Source organism: Dromiciops gliroides, chromosome 4 (genome assembly GCF_019393635.1).
Source record: "Dromiciops gliroides isolate mDroGli1 chromosome 4, mDroGli1.pri, whole genome shotgun sequence".
Classification (NCBI taxonomy): Eukaryota; Metazoa; Chordata; class Mammalia; order Microbiotheria; family Microbiotheriidae; genus Dromiciops; species Dromiciops gliroides.
The window spans coordinates 247655019-247676392 of NC_057864.1; the positions used below are offsets into that span (position 1 = coordinate 247655019).

Below are 21374 nucleotides of genomic sequence, written 5' to 3' on the forward strand. Positions count from 1 at the left end.
ACAGAGTAAAATCAAAGAAAAAGGAGCTTGGTTTTAGATGTGTTGACTTTGAGAGGCTGATGGGATACACTATTGGAGATGTCGAACTGAAATTCAGGGCAGAAGTGGGTGCTGAAAACAGAGACTTTATTTCAAATTACAGAAAATATAGACAGACTCGTCTGCACAGAGGTGATAACTGAAGGAAGCCATGGGAGTGGATGAAATTTGCCAAGAGAGAAGAGGAGAGGGCCCGGGACAGAACATCAGAGGACATACACATACACAAGACACAGGAGGAGTAAAAATGAACCCATTCAGGAGATGGAAAAAGACTCATATGCAGAAAGGTAAAGGACCACATCTCAGAGGCCAAGGGTACAGTGAACATTGAGAGGAAGGTTCTGTCAATCCTGTTAAAGGCTTGTCAAGCAGAACAAGGACTAAGAAGAGGCCACTGTTGTAGTGGAATGAGATCTGGATTTGAATCAGAGGATTCAGGTTCAAATCCTGTCCTGAGTGACCTTGGACAAGTCACTTATCCCCCTCTAGGTCTTAGTTTGCCCATCTGCAAAATGAGTTCATTGTTTGAAATGATTTCTAAATCCTATGATCCTGTGGTTTAACAATTAGGAGGCTATTGGTGACCTTAAAGAAAGTAATTTCAGTTAAGATGGGAGCTCAAATGCAGCGAATGAAGAGTGAGTGGGTGGTGAGGAAGTGGAGGAAGCTAGTGTAGATTATTTTTTCTAGAAATTTAGCAGTGAAAGTGGTTTTTTTCCTGCCTTATTATTCTTTGTCATAAGGGATTGCTCTCTGAGGGGAGGGGAAAGAGAGAAATAGATATTGAGAGAGAGAAGGAGAGAAAGGGGAGAGGAAGAGAGTGGGAGAATGAAAGAAGGGGAGAAAGCCACAGAGAGAGAAAGAGAGAGAGAGAGAGAGAGAGAGAGAGAGAGAGAGAGAGAGAGAGAGAGAGAGAGAGAGAGAGGAGAAAGAGAAAGAGAGGGAGAGAGAAAGGAGGGAGAGACAGAGGGAAAGAAAGAGGAAGAGAAAGAGAGAGGGAATACATTAGGAAATGTAGGTGATGTGAAAGAAAGATATATATATAAAAATTATTTTTAAAACAAGTCTATTCCCTCTTCTGTATGACAGTCTATTCTCAGAGTGGGTGACAGTTTGTGGAGATTCGTGGAAGCAAGAGATGTAGTGTGAGAGAATAGGGAGGAAAGAAACTCTAGGAAGCGTCCAGGAGGAGAAAGCAGGAGGTAAGTGGTGAGCCAGAGGAGGAGAGTGAGAAGGAAAAGTTCGGCAGGAAGAAGGAAAAGCCAGAAAGAAGAGAGTGTTTGTTTTAGGGGCATGCGGGATGGGACGGGGAGCATCAACAGGCCAAAAGCCGTCGAGAAGCCAAGTAGGACAAGCCGTCTGACTTCAAAGTTAAGAGACCTCTGGCTCCTTTGAAAAGAACGATTTTATTCAAGTGGCAGGATTGGAAAGATGATCACAAGGGATTCCGAAGTGAGTGGGTGTAAAGGAAATGAAGGTAGATGCCTCCAGGAATTTATTAATAAAAATAGTAGTGGGGCAGCTAGGTGGCACATGGATAGAGCACTGGCCCTGGATTAAGGAGGACCTGAGTTCAAATCCACCCTCAGACACTTAGCATGTACTAGCTGTGTGACCCTGAGCAAGTCACTTAACCCCAATTGCCTCACCAAAAAATAAATAAATAAAAATTATATAGTAGCTTGCATTTATAGAATGGTTTAAAGTTTGCAGAGAACTTCACAAATATCTCCTTTTAACCTCACAACAACTAGTATTATCCTCATTGTACAGAGAAGGAAACTGAGGCAGACAGCAGTTAAATAACTTGCTAGTAAGTGTCTGGGGCCACATTTAAATTTGGGTCTCCTTGACTCCAGGCCTGGCGCTCTATCCACTTCAGCACCTAGCTGTCAAGTTTGGTGATGTTATCATAAGGTGAAGGCTTGAGAATGATAGGCTTATGGGGCAGCTAGGTGGCACAGTGGATAAAGCACCTACCCTGGAGTCAGGAGGACCTGAGTTCAAATCCAACCTCAGATACTTGATACTTACTAGCTGTGTGACCCTGGGCAAGTCACTTAACCCCAATTGCCTCACCAAAAACAAACAAAAAGAGAGAGAATGACAGGCTTGAATGAAGGGTGAATATGGGGTCAATCTGAACATGTTTGTAGACATGGGGAAAGAATCAGTAGAGAGGAAGATATTGAAAAGGAGGGGGGAGGAGAAAAAAGGGAAAAAATTAATTTTTTTTTAATGAGAAAGATGGGGAGGGAATGACTTCAGGGGTTGGAGTAAAGAGAGTCTGAAGCCAGGTACTGAAGTCACAGGGGTATCGTGACCTGGCAGGACAAACAGAACACAGTCAGACTTGGTATCTTGTTTGCCCATGGACATGGCTATCATGTCTCCAAGCCTCAGTTTCCTCATCTGGAAACCGGGGATCATAATATCTGCACTGCTCACATTGTTTCTCTCTCCTTTCTTTTCTCTCCTTTCTTCTCTCTCTTCTTTCTTCTCTCTCCTTTCTTCTTTCTCTCTTTCTCTCTCCTTTCTTCTCTCTCTCTTTCTCTCCTTTCTTCTCTCTCTTTCTCTCTCTTTTCTCTCTCTCTTTCTCTCTCTCTCCTTTCCTCTCTCTCTATCTCTCTCTGTCTCTGTCTCTCTCCCCCTCTCTTGGGTTAATTTGAGGAAAGGACTTTGTCGACTTTAAAGAGCTATATAAATATGAGTTATCAATACCATGGAAGAATGTACTGAAAGTTGGTAGATGGCAGAGGATGGGGAGAGAATAGTGTCATCACACATAGCTCACTCAAGTATCCTTTCATGACAGGGAAAGTTGACTGAACTTTCATATACTGAGGTACAAGAAACCTTAGGGAGACCTAAGGATGTGTCTCTTGGCTTTTGCCACTGACTCATCAGGTAACCTTGGAAGAGGTCACTTGATCCCCCAGTGTGCCTCAGTTTCACTACTCCATGGGATCAAAGAGAAGGGCATTTGCCCCCTCCCTCTTTCTCAGGGAGTGGGGATAGATGAGGTAACAATTCTAAGTGCTTTCTCTCCAGAATCTGTCTCCGGAGAGCTCAATGGGGATTTTTTTTTCCCCAGGAAAAATTATTTTTTTTCCAAAAGAAAAAAACCCTTAAGCTCTCAACACAAAAGCCCAGAGCTTCATCTCTTTTGTTCCATAAATCAAGGCCAGACAGGCAGAGCAGAGGTGCCAGCAGCCAGAGGCCCTTCTCCCTAGAGTGCCTAAGAGACAAATGCACAAGGAATTCACTTCCAACTCAGTGGCAGCAAGAAAATTGCCATTCCACCAGAGCAGCAAGGGTTAAAGGGCTTTGGGTGGAGGGAAGACAAGAGGGGAAGGGGGAGAGAGAGATAAAGAGAGAGGGAAGAAGAGAGGAGAGGGGAGAGAGAGGAGGAAGAGAAGAGAAAGAAAGGAGGAGGAGGAGGAGGAGAGGAGAAGGGAGGGGAGGGGAGGAGAGGAGAGGAGAGGAGAAGGGAGGAGAGGAGAGGAGAGGAGAAGGGAGGAGAGGAGAGGAGAGGAGAGGAGAGGAGAGGAGAGGAGAGGAGAGGAGAGGAGAGGAGAGGAGAGGAGAGGAGAGGAGAGGAGAGGAGAGGAGAGGAGAGGAGAGGAGAGGAGAGGAGAGGAGAGGAGAGGAGAGGAGAGGAGAGGAGAGGAGAGGAGAGGAGAGGAGAGGAGAGGAGAGGAGAGGAGAGGAGAGGAGAGGAGAGGAGAGGAGAGGAGAGGAGAGAGAAAAAAGGGAAGAAAGAGAAGCGAAGGGGAGCAGCTAGGTGGAGCAGTGGATAAAGCACCCGCCCTGGTTTCAGGAGGACCTGAGTTCAAATTTGGCCTCAGACTCTTGACACTTACTAGTTGTATGACCTTGGGCAGGTCACTTGACCCTCATTACTCCACCCCAAAAAAATTTTTAGAAAAAGAAGAGAGGGGCAGCTAGGTGGCGCAGTGGATAGAGCACCGACCCTGGAGTCAGGAGTACCTGAGTTCAAATCCGGCCTCAGACACTTAACACTTACTAGCTGTGTGACCCTGGGCAAGTCACTTAACCCCAATTGCCTCACTTAAAAGAGAAAAAAAAAAGAAGAGAGAGACAGAGAGAGACAAAGACAGAGAAAGACAGAGACAGACTCCAAGAGACAACTGAACCTTACCAAACCCCATTGTGGAACCTATGACAAAAGGCTAGAAGAAAGCTGGCATTTGGAATAGTGTAGGTTGAGAAGAGTCTCTGTTGTGTTAGGCAAGACAGCTTCAGTCCTGCCCTCAGGTAGCCTCCAGTCTGCTAGGGTAGGCACAGTCCCTGCCCTTGGGGAACTATCAGTCTGATGACTGGAAGCTTTGCAAACTTTAAAGTGCTGTGTAAATGTAAGTCGACATTACTACAATCATGATTTTTGTCCAGGTAGGGAACTCCCAGGAAGGAAACTCTCGCTACCAGTGCAGGACTGTTCCTTCTCTGCCATTTACAGTCTTAGAAAGTTGCCTGGAACCCTGAGATGTTAAGTGCCCTGGGTCACACAGCCAGTATGTGCCATGGGTAGGTCTTGAACCCAGGTCTTCCTGTATCTGAGGCTGGCTCTCTATCCACTATACCATGCTGCATTTATCTAATAATTATTATCATTAGTGCTACAAATCAGGTCTAATGCCCATCCTCAAAGAGTTCCCAGTTAGATGGGGGAGACAGTACCTCTGTAAGCTCCCGTCTGATTGGAGGATTCTCCATGGCACAGTAGAGTGGTTTCAAAGTGCAGTCCAGGGACCCCTGGAGGTGCCCAAGGGCCTTTCAGGGGATCTGGGAGGTCAAAACAATTTATCATAATAGTAGGACATTTTTTCAGATACGGTAACATCTATAGACCTAACCCACGTAAACAAAAACTCTTTGGGGTTCTCAATAATTTTTAAGAGTGTAAAAAGATCCTGAGACCAAATAGTAGTGGACAGGGCACTGGACGACTTGAGAGTTGGGGAAGACCTAGGTTCAAATTCCACTTCAGGCATTTACTAGCTGTAAGACCCTGGGCAAGTCACTTAACTTCTCCAGACCTGTTTCTTCATCTGTAAAGTGAAAGGGAAGGGCTTTGACAGCCTCTAAGTTCCCTTCTGGTGCTAAATCTTAGTCTGTGTAGAGAAGTTCTCAAGTCTAATTAATGCCTTGAAGTTCTGTAAACCTTTGAGTGTTACATAAATGTAAGTATATAAAAATATGTGGGGCAACTAGGTGGCACAGTGGATAAAGCACCGGCCCTAGATTCAGGAGTACCTGAGTTCAAATCTGGCCTCAGACACTTGACACTTACTAGCTGTGTGACCCTGGGCAAGTCACTTAACCCCCATTGCCCCGCAAAAATACAAACAAAAAAATGTGTATGTATACATACAGATATATATATATACATATGTGTGTATTCATTGTTGTTGTTCAGTTGTTTCAGTCATATCCAACTCTTTGTGACCCCATTTTGAGATTTCCTTGGCAAAGATACTTCTTAATTCCAAATATAGTGCTCCATCCACACCACCTAGTTGCCCCGTGTGTGTATATGTGCAAGTCTATATATGTGTATAGGTATCTGTACATATATATACATATATACACACATATGGCACACACATATACATTTAATGGATAGCACACTGGTCCTGGAGTCAGGAAGATCTGAGTTCAAATCTAACCTCAGAGACTTAATAGCTGTGTGACCCTGGGCAAGTCACTCCATGCTATTTGACTCAGTTTTCTCATCTGTAAAATGAGCTGGAGAAGAAAACCACGAATCACTCCAATATCTCCTCTAAGAAAACCCTAAAACAGGGTCACAAAGAGTCAGACACAACTGAAAATCAACAACAAATAAATACACACTTATACATATATACCTACATATATACCTACAGACACATATATTCCTTAATATATAATACATATATCATATAATATGTATATTTCATGTTGCCTCCTCCACCAACATGTAAGCTCCCTTGAGGGCAGGGACTGGATTTGCCTTTTCTTTATTAATTATCTCCAGTACCTGACCCAGACAAATGGATTAATTAGTGCTTTGTTATGAACTGACTGATTGATCTTCACCACTATTTTGTGTGTGTGTGTGTGTGAGAGAGAGAGAGAGGCAATTGGGGTTAAGTGACTTGCCCAGGGTCACACAGCTAGTAAGTGTTAAGTATCTGAGGTCGGATTTGAACTCAGGTATTCCTGAATCCAGGGCTGATGCTCTATCCACTGCGGCATCTAGCTGCCCCCACCATTATTTTTATTAAGAAGGAAACTCAGTCCTTGCCCCCGCAGATTCTGCATGTTAAGGTAAAGACCCACCACTGCCACACATTATGCCTAAGTTAATGGCCTATGACAACCAAAGATGGACCCAGAGCTATGCCTCTGTAGGGTTTCTTTCCTCTCTGGTCTCATTGGGCAGCTCAGCAGAAAACAAAGTTGGGGCGGGAGCCTTGCCCTCACCTCCCCCACCAAACCACTCCACAGGGCCTTTCTCCACATGCTCTGTCTCCCACAAAGGAGATATCCTTAGGATGTATTTCATGGTTGGCCGAAGTCAGGCACTTAGCACAGTGCTTGGCTGCCATCCGAGGTGCTCAGTGAACATTTGTCAGTAGATTTATAATTAAGGCCATTCTCTCTGTGTTCTGATTCTCCTGTGTCCTGCCCTTCTGGTCAAGCATGCTTAGCCTGATTGAATGCCCTGCCCACCTGAGGGACACCCAATAATCCTCAATGGAATAATAATTATAATTATAATCATAATTATAAACAAGGTCTGCAAAGTGCTTTGCATTATCCCCACTGAATCTCATAACGGCACTATGTGGTATTGTATCCCCATTTTACAGATAAGGAAACTGAAGCAGAAAGAGATTAAGTGACTTGCCCACATTTCCAGCCAATAAGGATCTGAGTTGGGAATTGAACCTAGGTTAAATATATTTGATTGTGAGTTCAGCCTTATGGAGTGGAAAGTTTGAGGCAGGGGGAAACAGCTATTAGGTTTCAGGGTGGCACAATGGAAAGAAGCCTGGATTTTTGCACCTGAGGATCTGAGTTCAAGTCCTACCTCTTCATGACCTTAGGCAAGGTACTTCATGACTCTAGAGCTCAGGTCCTTCAGCTGCAAAATGAGGGAAATGGACAACATGGTCTCTAAGACCCTTCCTAGATCATTTAGATCTACGATCTCTTAGGTAACAGAAGATACTGGGAACAGGCCTGAGCTATAAGAGTCAGGAGACAGAATAACAGAATTTGAAACTTGGAAGCAATTGTAATGGTCATCGATTCCATCCCATTTGTGAAAGGAATTCTTACTGTAACACGCCAGATTTCTAGCCCCAGCTCAGTCACTAATAATCTCCGTGTGGTCTGGGTCAGGGCATTTCCCCTCTCCAAGCCTCAGTTTTGTCATCTTTAAAATGGAGAGAATGGAATAAATCCCTTCAAGCTCTAAGACCCCTTCAGGCTTTAATACTTCAAGGTCCAGAATGGGAGGAGGTGGGGTATTTGTGTGGGAAGAGTCTAATTAAAGGGCTAGAAAATATTCTGATTGTATAAAGCTTCTGCCTATAGAAATGGAAAGGACAGCTGGGTGGCACAGAGGAGAGGGCACTAATCTTAGAACCAGAAAGATGCATCTTTGTGAGCTCAAATCCAGCCTCAGACACTTAGTAACTGTATGACCCTTGACAAGTCACCTCACCCTGTTCACCTCAGTTTCCTCATCTGTAAAAGAGCCAGAGAAGGAAATGGCAAACCTCTCCAGTATCTCTGCCAAGAAAACCCCCATGGAATCACGCAGAGTGAGACATGACTGAAAAACAATTTAGCAACAACAAAATAGGAACAGTAGCTCCCCTTTACTGAAAGCCTTGGTGACACTAAACAAATCTATAGAATTCCTAGAGTGAATTCCAAAGCTAGCTCTTTCTCCTCATCATAGGCATTGACAAGGCTGCCATTAGGGGGTATCATTGAAAGGAATGATGAGTTCCAGCATCGCCAACTGCTTATTGGACATTTCCAATTGCATGTGCCACAGACATTTTTAATTCAATATGTCTGGAAAAAAGAAATCATTCTCCTTGCCCTCAAACCCACCCCTACATTAAGGAGTAGCTAGAACTCTGGATTTGGAGTTAAGAAGATCTGTGTTGATATTCTGCCTCAGACACTTATTAGCTATAAGACCCTGGGCAAGTCACTTAACCTCTAACAGCCTCAGTTTCTTCATCTGTAAAATGGGGATAATAATGGCACCTACACCACAGGGCTGTTATATGGATCAATGGGATAGTATATGCAAAGCATTTTGCAAACCTAAAAATTCTCTTATTATTTTTACCCCACACCCAAACTTCCCTGTTTTTATCAAAGGCATCAAATTCTTCCATTAGGTCAGGTTCCTAACTTCAGTGTCATCCTCTCCCTCAAATCTAGCTACACAAAATTTCTCATATCTATTTCCCTCTATAGACTCACCCAGATGCCACCCTAGTTCAAGCTCCTCTCACCTCTTACCTAGACTATTGTCCTAGCTGGTCTCCTGGTCTCAGATGGGTCTTTTGTTTCCTAAAGTAAAACTCCAGAATCATAGGTCTGCCAGTGTCACCCTCTCCTCTCTAGACAACATACAAACTCTTCTATTTGGCATCTAAAGCTTTCCATAATCTGAGACCAGCCTCATTACACACTCATTACTCCTTCACACACTTTGTGTTCTAAGCAAACTGCCTACATAATGCAATGTTCATTTCCCACCTCCTTACCTTTGCACCAGGCAGTCCCTCCCTCACCTCCACCTCTGAGAATTCCCTAGTTTCATTCAGGACTCAACTCAAGGGCTGCCTTTTATGCAAGGCCTTTCCTGATCTTGTTAGTGTTCCCTTCCCCATTGTTTTGTGTATATTTTTACATATATTTAGCTGTGGATTATATCCCCATTAGGAATTCTGATCAACACAATGATCAACTACAATTCCTTTTTTTGGCAGGTCAATCCGGGTTAAGTGACTTGCCCAGGGTCACATAGCTAGTATGTGTCAAGTGTCTGAGTTGGATTTGAACTCAGGTCCTCCTGACTCTAGTACCAGTACTCTATCCACTGTATCATGTGTGGGCAGCTAGGGGCACAGTGGATAGAGCACTGGCCCTGGAGTCAGGAGAACTTGAATTCAAATTCGTCCACAGACGCTTGACACTTACTAGCTGTGTGACCTTAGGCAAGTCACTTAACCCCAATTGCCTCAAACATCTAGGGCCATCTCTAGTCATCTTGCCACTGAACCCAAATGGCTCTGTATGAAAAAGTGATGTTGGTAACTTTGCACAGCCCTCCCTTACTTAAATTTAATTCACTGCAAGTCAATGGTATCACCTCCCAATATCATGGTCCTCTTGAAGAATGAAGGACAAACAACAATAACAACAATATCTCCATAGAATGTAAACCCCTTGAGGGGAGGAACTGTTTCATCTTTGTGTCTCCAGAAACTAGCACAGGGCCTGGAACACAGTAGGCACCTAATAAATCCTGGTTGGTCAATTGGTTAAAGAAGATCACAGTGAAAGCAGAGATAAGGAAATAAATTCTGGTATAAATACCAGAAATATCTGCTCACAAAGAACCTTCAGCCAGCTCTGATGATAGAGAGAATAGGGAATGCTTCTTCCCTGCAATAATGGTGAATCACACTCATTGTTAACAAAGTTACACTTTACAAAGCATTTTCTTCACCATGGCCCTGTGAATTAGGTGGTTGTCAGTGTTCTTCCTGTTTTCCAAATGAGAAACTGAGGCCTAAATGATCGAATGATCACATTTCTATGCTGTATTCCCTCAGTATTGAGTCTTATCCCTGTGAGAGTAAGTACCTAGGACAGCGTCTCACACTTGCTAGTCACTTGCTAGTTGGATGGTACAGAAAATGTTTGTTGAATGAATGAGTGAAAAGAAAATATTCTTATTAGGGTTGTTGGCCATCCCCCCAGAATAGGGTGACAAGATTACAAAAGGGTCTGGAAATTATCATCTGAAGAGCAGTTAAAGAACTAGGGGTTTCAGTTGGGAGAAGACCTGGAGTTTGAGAGGAGATTGGGGAGGGGAGGGTAGCGCCAGGATGTCAATCTTTAAAAACAAAGAACTATCTATCATGTGGATGAGCTTAGCCTCAGAGGTCCAAACCAGGGCAAGTGGGTGGATGTTATAGAGCCAATAGTTATCATGTCAATATAAGGAGATCTCTAATAATAAAAGTTGTTCAGCAACAACTAGCATTCATACAGCATCTACTATGTACTAGGGCAGCTATGTGGCATAGATAGAATGCCAGCTCTGGAATCAGGAGAATTTGGGTTCAAATCCAGCCTCAGACACTCACTGTGTGACCCTGAACAAGTCACATAACCCTGTTTGTCTCCATTTCCTTATCTGTAAAATGAGCTAGAGAAGAAAATGGCAAACCACTCTAGTGTCCTTGCCAAGAAGAACCCAAATATATAGTCACAAAGAGTTGGACATGACTGAAAGGACTCGGTAGCAACAACAACGTGCACCAGACACTGTGCTAAGACTTTACAAATGTTATCCCATTTGATCCTCACTACAATCCCATAAGGTAGATGCTATAATTATCCCCATTTTACAGATGAAAAAAATTGAGGTAGAGATTAAGGGACTTGAAGGGCAGCTAGGTGGTGCAGAAGATAAAGCACCAGCCCTGGATTCAGGAGGACCTGAGTTCAAATCCAGCCCCAGACACTTGACACTTACTAGCTGTGTGACCCTGGGCAAGTCACTTAATCCCCATTGCCCCGCCCAAAAAAAGAAAAAAAGGAGTCTATGGTCATATTTGAACTCAGGTCTCCCTGACTTCAAGCCTAACACTCTAACTGCTGTGCCACCTAGTTACCTGCCTTGTAAGGTAATGACTTCCCTGTCGCTTGAAGTATTCTAGTAGAATCTGGATGACTACTTGTGGGGGATACTATATAGACAATTCCTGCACTGAGTAGAAAGTTAGACCAATAGCTAATGGCCCTTTCAGTGTTAAGTTTCTATGATTCCAGGCACAGCAGGCAGGTGCACAACATAAACTGACTCCATATCTGGGGTGTTATTGGAGACATGGTGGTACAGTAGATAGAGCACCAGGCCTGGAGTCAAGAAGACTCATCTTCCTGAGTTCAGATCTGGCCTCAGACACTTACTAGCTCTGTGATGCTGGACAAGTTACTTAAGCCTGTTTGCCTGTTTCTTCATCTGTAAAATGAACTGGAGAAGGAAATAGCAAACCACTCCAGCATCTTTTGCCAAGAAAACCCCAAAAAGGGTCACAAAAAGTCAGACATGACCGAAAGAAATGACTAAATGATCACAACATTGGAGCCATGCTCCATCACTGCTAGATATCCATAGACCAAGTTTTTGTGATGTTATGAATTTTTGCCACAACATCTCATCCTTTGTAAAACACAGATCTTACCAATAACCTGAAAGGGTTAATGAGAATGCCCAAATCTTTACCGGTTCTCCCATTACTCAAAAGATAACCCCGCCTTCTTTGGTTAGGGTTGGCAATTTAGGGCTTATGCATCAAGATAGCATACTGCCTGTCAGATTCCACTCCCTGCCGGGGAGATTCCAGTTAGTGGCCCTCCAAGCCTCCCTAAAACCCCCTTAGTAATACTGCCTTTCTCCCCAGTGCTTTTCCCCGAAAGAACTGGCCTTGCTTACTACCCCTCCTCCCAGCCCATTCCCAGTTCTCCCTACACACCAAGAGAACAAGAATTAGAACCATGTAATGCCACACTGAAAGGGTGGCCAAGTCCTGCCCTAGGGGATGGGGACAGATGGGGAATTTTTCCCATACAAGCTTTCTGCTTGGGTATTTTCCTCTCCTTTGCCTCAGAGTTCCTTGGGCTGCTTACACACACACCCCTTCATCACCCCCCTGCCAGGTTGCTCGTCTCAAAGATGCACGCTTGGGCAAACAGCTCAAGACTATCTGTGAAGGCAGGAGAAAGAGGCCAGCAAGCCTACGTGAATGAGGAGGAGGCAAGCTGTCTCTGTGGTGTAATCCTAAGGGCCAGACAGCCTGAAAATCTCTTCCCTGATCCCTAGTGCTAGAAATCACAACCATTTGTAACAATAGCTCACTTTAGGGAGCTTTTACAGCTGACAACTAACTCTCCACACAATGACCGGAAGTGCAAATATTATTATCCCCATTTCACAGATAGGAAAACTGAAGCTAGAAGAGGCATGGCTTGCACAAGGTCACACAGATCGTGTCAGAGTTCAGTCTTGTAACTCATTTTAGGAAAGACATTGGGCAGCCTGGACAAATCCAAAGGAGAGTGACTGTGATGATGAAGGTGCTAAAGTCGTGACCTATGACAGAACTGCTCAGACTTTTTGGTCTTGAGACCCCTTTACACTCTTAATGATTATCGAAGACCCCAAAGAGATTTTGCTTATGTGGGTTTTATCCATCAATATTTACCCTATTAGAAATTTAAACTGATCAATTTTTAAAATATATATTCATTTGTTTAAAAATAATAAAACTTGCATAGTTATATAAATAGTGTATTTTATGAAAAATAACAATATTTTCCAAAATAAAAAAGATTTAGTGAGAAAAGTGGCATTGTTTTACATTTTTTTAAAAACAAATCTCTCTAATGTTTGACTTAATAAAAGCCAGCTGAATTCTCCTATCTGTTTCTGCATTCAATCTGTTGTGATATGTTGTTTTGGTTGAAGAATATGAAGAAAATCTGGTGTCACGCAGATACGTGGTTGGGAAAGTGAGGATTATTTTAATAGGCAAATAACATCTTTGTATTATTATGAAAATAGTTTTGATCTCCGTGACCACACTTTAAGAATTGTTTCTCTAAAAGAATCTCGTAAAGAAAGGAGAGCAGTGTGAGATAACAGAGAGGTCACTGGACCTCAAGTGAGGAACTATCTGACTTTGAATCCTACTATTGTCAATTTTTAAAACTGTTTTGGTTAATAAAAATTATGCTTTTTGCAATAGAGTATTTGATGATTATTCACCTTATAAAAATAATCAATAAAATTCACTGGCAAGACCTAATGAGAGAGGTACATCCATGCCTTTGACATCTACTGAACACATGATCCTAGGTAAGTCACTCCACCATCTGAGTCTTGGTTTCTTTGTAAAGTGGGAATAATATCAGTAATACCTCCCTGCCCAGGCTGTTTATAAAGAGCATAAGAGTTAATGTATGTAAAGTGCATTGTAAGTCTTAAAGCTCTTTCTATGAATGTCAGTTATTATTAAGTTAAGCTGGAAATTAGAAAAGACTGGGAGTCTGAAGGAGACATGATAGCTGCCTTCAAGTTTATAAAGAGCTAACAAATGAAGAGAGGGGACAGTTAGGTGGCACAGCAGATAGAGCACTGGACTTTGAATCAGGAAGACTCATCTTCCTGAGTTCAAATCTAGCCTCAGACACTTACCAGCTGTGTTATCCTGGGCAAGTCACTTCACCCTGTTTGCCTTGACAAAAAAAACAACCAAAAACAAAAAACCCAAGACAAAACAAAACAGAAGTAATGGGAGAAAAAAAAGTTCTAACAATTAGAGATGCATAAAGAGGGGAAGGGAGAGGAGAGAACAAGCATTTGTTAAGCACATACTGAATGCTAGGCATTGTGCTAAGTAAGCACTTAGAAGAGAATAGACCATCTTCAGTAAAGGCTGGATGACCATTTGATGGAGATTCTTATTGGAGGAGAGGCTGGGTTAAATGGCATCTGGTTGTTGTTGTTGTTGTTGTTGTCATTAGTCCCATCTGACTCTTTATGACCCCATTTGGGGTTTTCTTGGCAAAGATACTAGAGTGGTTTGCCATTTCCTTCTCCAGATCATTTTACAGATGAGGAAACTGAGGCAAATAAGGTTAAGTGACTTGCCCAGGGTCACACAGCTATTAAGAGTCTGAGACTAGATTTGAACTCAGGAAGATGAGTCTTCCTGACTCCAGGCCTGGCACTCTATCCACTGCACCAGCTGGCTGCCCAAATGGCATCTGTAGCCCTTTCCAAATCTGAAATTCTCTGATGATTACTCCAGTGTTCTCTCCTCTCTACACCACTTTCGCTCATTAAAACAATTCACATTTCTATAGTGCTCTAAGGTTGAGCCATCACAACCCTGTGATGTAGGAAGGGGGGGTATTACCAGTCCTGAGATTTAGGCTAAGTGACCTCCCTATGACCACACTGGGATTCAGCTTGATGTCTCTGGACCATAAGTCCAGGCCTCCAGGCTTCTTTCCATGAGGCAGTGCCATATTACGTCATACACTGTGGTTACTTCAGTTTGTGTCTTATTTTCCTACCCAACTATAGGCTCTAGTAGAGAAGGGACTTTGTATCTCTCCCAGAACCTAGAAGGTTCCATTCACATTTCTTCAATGGTGTCCAATTCTTTGTGACCCTGTGGACCATACTGTCCATGGTGTTTTCTTTAAAGTGGTTTGCCATTTCCTTCTGCAGTGGATTGAGGCAAACAGGTTAGATCACTTGCCCAGGGTTACACAGCTAGTAAGTGTCTGAGGTCAGATTTGAACTCAGATCTTCCTAACTCCAAGCCCAGAGCTCTATCTATCCACTGAGCCATGTAGCTGCCCCTTCAGTGATTAATGTATGTTTAATGAATTGGGTCTTAGAAGTGTCCCTACTTTCCCACTCCACTGCCAGGCTCTCCTCATTTAGCATATAGATCTCTAGAACTAGACAAGGTCAAGATTCTTCTTCCCATCACCCCCCACCCCCCACCACAAAAAAAACAACAGAGACCTTTCATTTAGGGAGGGGGGAATACAGGTATGGAAAGTTGCATGCACTATCAGATAATTAATGTGTTGGTTACTTTTTATTGAACTGACTTTTTTTCTCTCTCTTTTTTATCTAATCTTTGTTTAAAAGTGTTGCTTCACCAGAGAGTGGAGGGTGAGGGATATATCTGGAAATAAGTGTGATACCAAAAAAAAACATTCAAAAAGTTTTAAATAATAAAATTAAAAAACAAACAAAGGGAGCAAGCAACCTGATGTGCTTTTTTGGTGATGGTTGGTTATGACTGTAAGAAAGAAGATGCAGGGGAACAGCTAGGTGGCGAAGTGGATAAAGCCCCAGTCCTGGATTCAAGAGGACCTGAGTTCAAATTTGGCCTCAGACACTTGACACTTACTAGCTGTGTGACCTTGAGCAAGTCACTTAACCCTCATTGCCCCACAAAAAAAAAAAAAGAAAACAAACAGAAAAAGCCATGCAGTATAACCCTTCATTTGGGGGCAGCTAGGTGGTACAGCAGATAGAACACTGGCCCTGGAGTCAGGAGGACCTGAATTTAAATCCGGACTCAGACACTTGACACTTAACTAGCTGTGTGACCCTGGGCAAGTCACTTTACCCTCACTGCCCTGAAAAAAAAGCAGACACAGGCAAAGCCTATAAAATATGGCAAGAGGTAGTGTGGTATAGGGGAAGGGGTTTAGGATTCAGGGTCAGAGGACCTAGATTCCAATCCTGACTCTGTCACTCAATGCCTGTTGTCACCTTAGGAAAGTGGCTTCACCCTCTGAGCCTCAGAGTAAAATGAAGGGGTTGGACTCGATCTCTAAAATCCCTTCTAGCCACCAATCTATGATTCCATGAGTCTATGAAATGGAGTTAGCTATTGACTAAGAAATTGTGGCACCCTAGAAAGGACAAGGAATCTGAAATCAGAGGACCTGGATTCAAATTCTGGCTCTGATATTTACTTTGAATAAGTCATTTCTCCTCCCTGAGCATCAGTTTCTTCATCTCTCGGATTCTCCAGTTCTAAACCTACAACTCCAATTGTAGTCTTTAAAATATTTGGTGGGGGGAAGCTCGGTGGCTCAGTGAATAGAGAACTGGCCCTGGATTCAGGAGGACCTGAGTTCAAATGCGGCCTCAGACACTTAATACTTACTAGCTGTGTAACCCTGAGCAAGTCACTTAACCCCAATTGCCTCACCAAAAACAACAACAACAACAAACACACCATATTTGGTTCCTGTTTCCCACTCTGGAAAAGCCCTTCCTCCCTCTAAACCCCTGCACTGAAGGCAGGATGCTCCCTACCTCCAATCTCCATCCTTTGTATCTTCTCTCCTCTCCTCTCCCCTCCTTGCCCCACCAAGACCATTACCGCTCCTCCCATTCCCAGCCCATCAGCCCAGTGTCACAAATGATGCTCTAGGGAAGAAAGCATATCCTCTTACACACACACACACACACACACACACACACACACAGGTACCCCTCCCATCTGGCATTGTTTTCTGCCCCACAAGGGCCATGGTGGTGCTGCTCCTCTAGGAGTACCATCCAATGGCCTGTGAGCCAAGCTGTAGAGAGATGCTTTGGGGCCGTGCCCAGCATCTCCCATCCCACTCCCCACTCCTTCCCTATCTCACATTAAACCACCAAGAAAGAGACCCAAATACCTTAATGAGGCAGAAATATGTTTCCAATTCCAAGTCCACCTGCTACTCTTTCATCTTTTCTACTCTCCTATCCTCACCCCTAAACACCTTCCCCAAGATATGGCTTGATTTCTTGAAAGCAGAAATAAGAGGGTCCCATGTCCCACCTCCCCGTCTGCCTCTGCTCTATTCTTTTATTAGTTGTTGTTGTTCAGTCAGTCGCATCCGACTCTTCATGACCCCATTTGGGGTTTTCTTGGCAGAGATACTAGAATGGTTTGCCACTTCCTTCTCCAGGTCATTTTACAGATGAGGAAACCGAGGTAAACAGGGTGAAGAGATGCCCAGGGTCACACAGCTAGTAAGTGTCTGAGACCAGATTTGAACTCAGGAAGATTGACTACCCAATGCTCCATCCACTGCCCTACATAGCTGATCCTTTATTAGTGCTGCCCCCTAACCAGTACTCCTCTGATCATGTCCCCTGAGACCCAAGAGAAAGAAAGTTCTCTCCAAGGGCACTTCTAGCTTGAAAAGACTGACCGCAGGATCACAGATTCAGAGCTGGAAGGGTCCTTAGAGATTACCTAGTCTAAAATCCTGCCCCCATTTTACAGACCCAAGGAAACCAAGGAAACCAAGCCTGAGAGTAAAGTGACTTGCACAAGGTCACTCAAGTAATAAATGACAGAAGTAGGATTTGAATCCACTCCTCTAACTCAAAAACCCGTGATGCTTCCACTGCCTCTCAGACATTCCTCAGAGTTCTTAGGGTGAAGGTATTTCTGGAGACAGGGTGGAAGCTGTATTGTTTAATGGAAAGAGCACTGGATTGGGGGTCCTAAGATGTGATTTTGAATCATGTCTTGACTATGTACTACCTGCATAATCTTAGGCAAATCATTTCGCCTCCCCGAGCTGAAGATTCCTCATTAGTAAAATGGCGGCAGCAGGATTGGGGGAAGGTTGGAAGGAGAAGGGAGGTTAGAGGGTTTGAATGGATTACCTACAATCCTGTGACCCAATTCTACTGACAACAAACAGCATGAACTGAGTGAGTTCACGGGAATGAGTAAGAATAATGGAAAGAGGGCCCCTGCCCTCCAGAGACCCATAATCTATTTGGAAGAAATGAAACATACACAGAAAAAATATCTGAAGTGAATTAACAAGCAATATTCATTATCAAGTGCATAAAATATTTTTTGTTATACAATCATTTTAGTTGTGTTCAACTCTTGGTGACCCTATTTGGGATTTTCTTGACAAAAATACTAGAGTGGTTTGCCATTTCTTTCTCCAATTTATTTTTACAGATGAAGAAACTGAGGCAAACAGGGTAAAGTGACTTTCCCAGGGTCACACAGCTAGTAAATGTCTGAGACCAGATTTGAACTCAGGTTCTCCTGGACTCAAGGCCCAGTGCTCCAACTTCTGTGCCACCTAACTGCCTAAAGTATACTTTCCTACAAACTGACAAGCTATAAGCAAGCCACTTGTCATCATCCTAGGTCTGTTTCTTCTGTAAAATGATGGGGATTGGGTTAAATCAGAGGTTCTTAACCTGGAGTCTATGAAATTTTTTAAAATATATTTTGATAACTGTACTTCAATATAATTTGTTTTCTGGGTAATTTTATGTATTTTGTGCCTTTAAAAACATTATCCTGTGAATCACAGGCTTCCCTAGTCGACCAAAGTGGTCCTTGATCCAAAAAAGGTTAAGAACTCTGGGCTCTATGATTTCTTAAGTTTCTTCTATCTCTCCAGCTCTAGAATTCCAAGATTCTAAGGGCCAAGGGGGTGCAGAATAAAGGTTGAGTTAAAATTGGGTGCTATTTCTGAAAGAAGGCTTCATAAAAGAGACTGTTGGGCTTGTTTTTTAAGAAAGGGAGGAGGCAAGAATGAGCAATGAGGAATCAGGAGTACATTTTAGGGAGAGGGTAGAGAGATCACACATACTCTACCAAGACACAGAGGCAGAAATGATCACATCCATTTTCACAGAATAGGCACCCAACTTCATATTGAGTGAATGGACAGTTGAGGGTACGATGATAAAGAAGAGTAATGAAATATGGAGATTTTAAGAAGGGCCTTGAGTCTAGCTGAGCAGGTGAGATTTAACATAATAAGCAAGAGAGAATCATGGAACAGGGTAATGACATGAAGCAAATGGTGTTTGAGAACCTTTCTATAAACAATGTGTAAGATGTATTGGAAGGGGAGGAGAGTATGTGAAGGTTGTTTTAGAGAATCCAGAAGGTGATGGAGGCCTAGATAAGGTTAATGGCACCCACAATCCTAACACCAGACTGACTTCACACTCCCTTTCTCCCTTTCTCACTTCCTAAGCTACAGGACTCCAAAGGGCTGGGAAAAGCCCTTTTTTTTGACAAGTTCCCCCACTGTCAGGGTTAGCCCTCTCCCTTTGAACAACATTCTTCCTACTAACTAGCTAATGCCTATATTTCTAGAGGGTAGAGAAGAGGAATTGACATAAAAATGATTGGGGAGAGGGTTCTAAGGGTGTTGGATTAGAATATGATGGATCTGAAGTGCTTTGGAAGCAAAGCTATAAGGATAACTACTGGATATATGGTAGAATGCAGGATGTGCGCACTCGTGTGTGCACACATACACACACACTAGCATCCCTACAATTCCCACCATATTCCCCAAATGCTGGTAGAGTAGCAGGGTTGGAAGCCATTGTTTTGCCAATCAGCTTTCTTCATTTGAGCTGTTCTAAGGTGAGGCTACTTTTCTGATAGACGCAAGAACCTTAGAGGCACAAGATCAAGCCTGGCCTTGATTTTAAGTGATGCTTCCATAATCTCATAGTGTGATTTAGGAAGAAGGACTTCTCTGCCCCCCCCCAAAAAAATGCTTCTCATTCTCTGGCTTCTACCAGAAATTCCATCCTCTGGCTAAAGGCTGTGATCCCAGTTAATGAAAAAATCTTCTTTAATGCTGTTATCAGCCATTTTCACCTCAGTGGGAAGGAGTTTATTAGCCCTCTTTTTTCAGAGAACAACTGTTCATGTAGAAAGGGATGCTGGGGCCAGAGACAAATAGGAAGGGGACATGGGAGAGAGCCACTACAAGGGGTATAGAATGGAGAAGCTTAGGATGCTAGGAAGAAACCACTGACTGCACATTGGGGTGGGGAAGGGGACTGTTCAAAGACAAACTGGGACTAGATCCTAGAATTCCAAGTCCAAGGCGGCCCTGAAGAGCTCACCTACCCGGGCTTCAACATCCATTCCTCTTCCTCAGGGGCTTGACCTTCTGCCTCCCCATTTTCTTCTAGCTTCCTATCCAGCCAAAACACAGAACACAAACTTTCCTGATCTGCTCTAGGCTACCTTACTCCTAAGGAATGATTTTGTACCTGAGTTCCCTACCCCCAACACATCCCACCTAGCAGGTCTCACAGCTAAGGACTAGGAAGGAGATATGGAAAAACTGGGTGGGGGTGGAATCAGGACTGAGCAAAGCAGAGGTTTAGCACATCCAAGAGGAGAGACATAGGAGTTCCTGGGGGACTCAGCTTTAGGGAGTAGGTGTGGTGGGGAGATTCACACAGCCATGGAGGAACAGAGGGGAAAGGTCCTGCCTGAGACTGAGGGCTAGAAGCCAAGGGAGCTGAAGGAGTCCGTCGGTCCCCTGGGCAGAGGAGCCCCGTTATTTGTCATTTGGGGGAGCCCTGGCCACTCACCTGCAGGACACGGTGATCTCCACCTTGGTGGCTGGGATGCTGCCGGCCAGGGAGTCGAACTCACTCACTGACGCCATATCCTCCGGCTGCTCCATTGCCCGGCTAAGCCCCCAGCACGATCGCCCACCCACCCACTCCTACTGCCTCCTTCCTTGGGGAGGGGGGGGGCGCAAAACGAAGCCTTTGGGGGCTTCTTCTGGGGCTACCCAGTAGGGCGGAACCAGCGCGGGGGGGGGGGTAGCTGAGCTCACCCCCAACTCAGGGACGATGGGCAGGAGAGAGAAGAGAAAAAGGAGGGAGAGAAGGGGCGTGGGAAGAGTGAGAGAAAGCGGGGAAGTAGGGAAAGGAAGAGAAGGAAGAGAGGATGTGAAGAGGGAAAGCAGGAGAGAGCGAGCGCAGCAGCAGAGAGAGGAAAAGAAGAGAGATGGGGGAAATGGGTGGGGAGAAGGAGGTGGGGAGAGGGAGGTAGGGATGAGGAGTGGGAAAGAGAGAGAGGGAGAGTAGAAGACGGAAAGAGAAAAGAGAGAGTAGAAGATGAGAAGGGGGCGGAGAGGGGGAAGGAGCAGGGAGGGGAGACGGAGGAGAGGAAAGGGAGATGGAGAGAGGGGCGCAAAGGAGCTGAGAGGGCTACTGGAGAGAAATGGGAAGACGGCTGTTTGAGGGGATAAGAAGAGGGGTGTTGGGGTGGAAAGCAGGAAGAGGGGGGTTAAAAGGGAGAATGGAGAATGGGAGAACAGAGAGGGCGGGACGGAGGAGGAAGCAAGGGGAAAGCGAGCTTGCTAAGCGGGGGGCGCAGGGATCTAGGTGGCTGCGTGGTTGGGCTCCGAGGCTCGCCTCCCTCTAGTCTCCGAGCGGGCGAGCAGGACTGGGAAACTGGCTGAGAGCGCCGCCTCCTCCGCTCCGAGGCAGCCAGCCCGGCTGCGGGAAAATCAAATTTCCCCAGCTGCAGCCACCTTCCCTCCCCAGCCCGAGCCAGCGGGCGGTGTGGACGCCGATGGGCTGGGGGACTCCCGAGAGGAGGGGCGGAGACGCTTCCTAGAAGTGGCAGGATAAGGGCGGGGTCCTGGCGGGGCGGGGG

The 21374-nt window shown here is 44.5% G+C and overlaps 1 protein-coding gene across 1 annotated transcript in view; it reads right to left on the bottom strand.

The window, feature by feature from the left end:
* The window catches only part of CPNE5 (copine 5), a 212276-nt gene extending 191574 nt beyond the window's left edge, over window positions 1-20702 (bottom strand). The window contains exon 1 of the mRNA XM_043963252.1: window positions 20297-20702. Coding sequence (XP_043819187.1) covers window positions 20297-20391 — 95 coding nt within the window. The 5' untranslated portion in view covers window positions 20392-20702. The remainder of the gene's footprint in view (window positions 1-20296) is intronic.
* Between the last annotated feature and the right edge of the window lie 672 nt (window positions 20703-21374).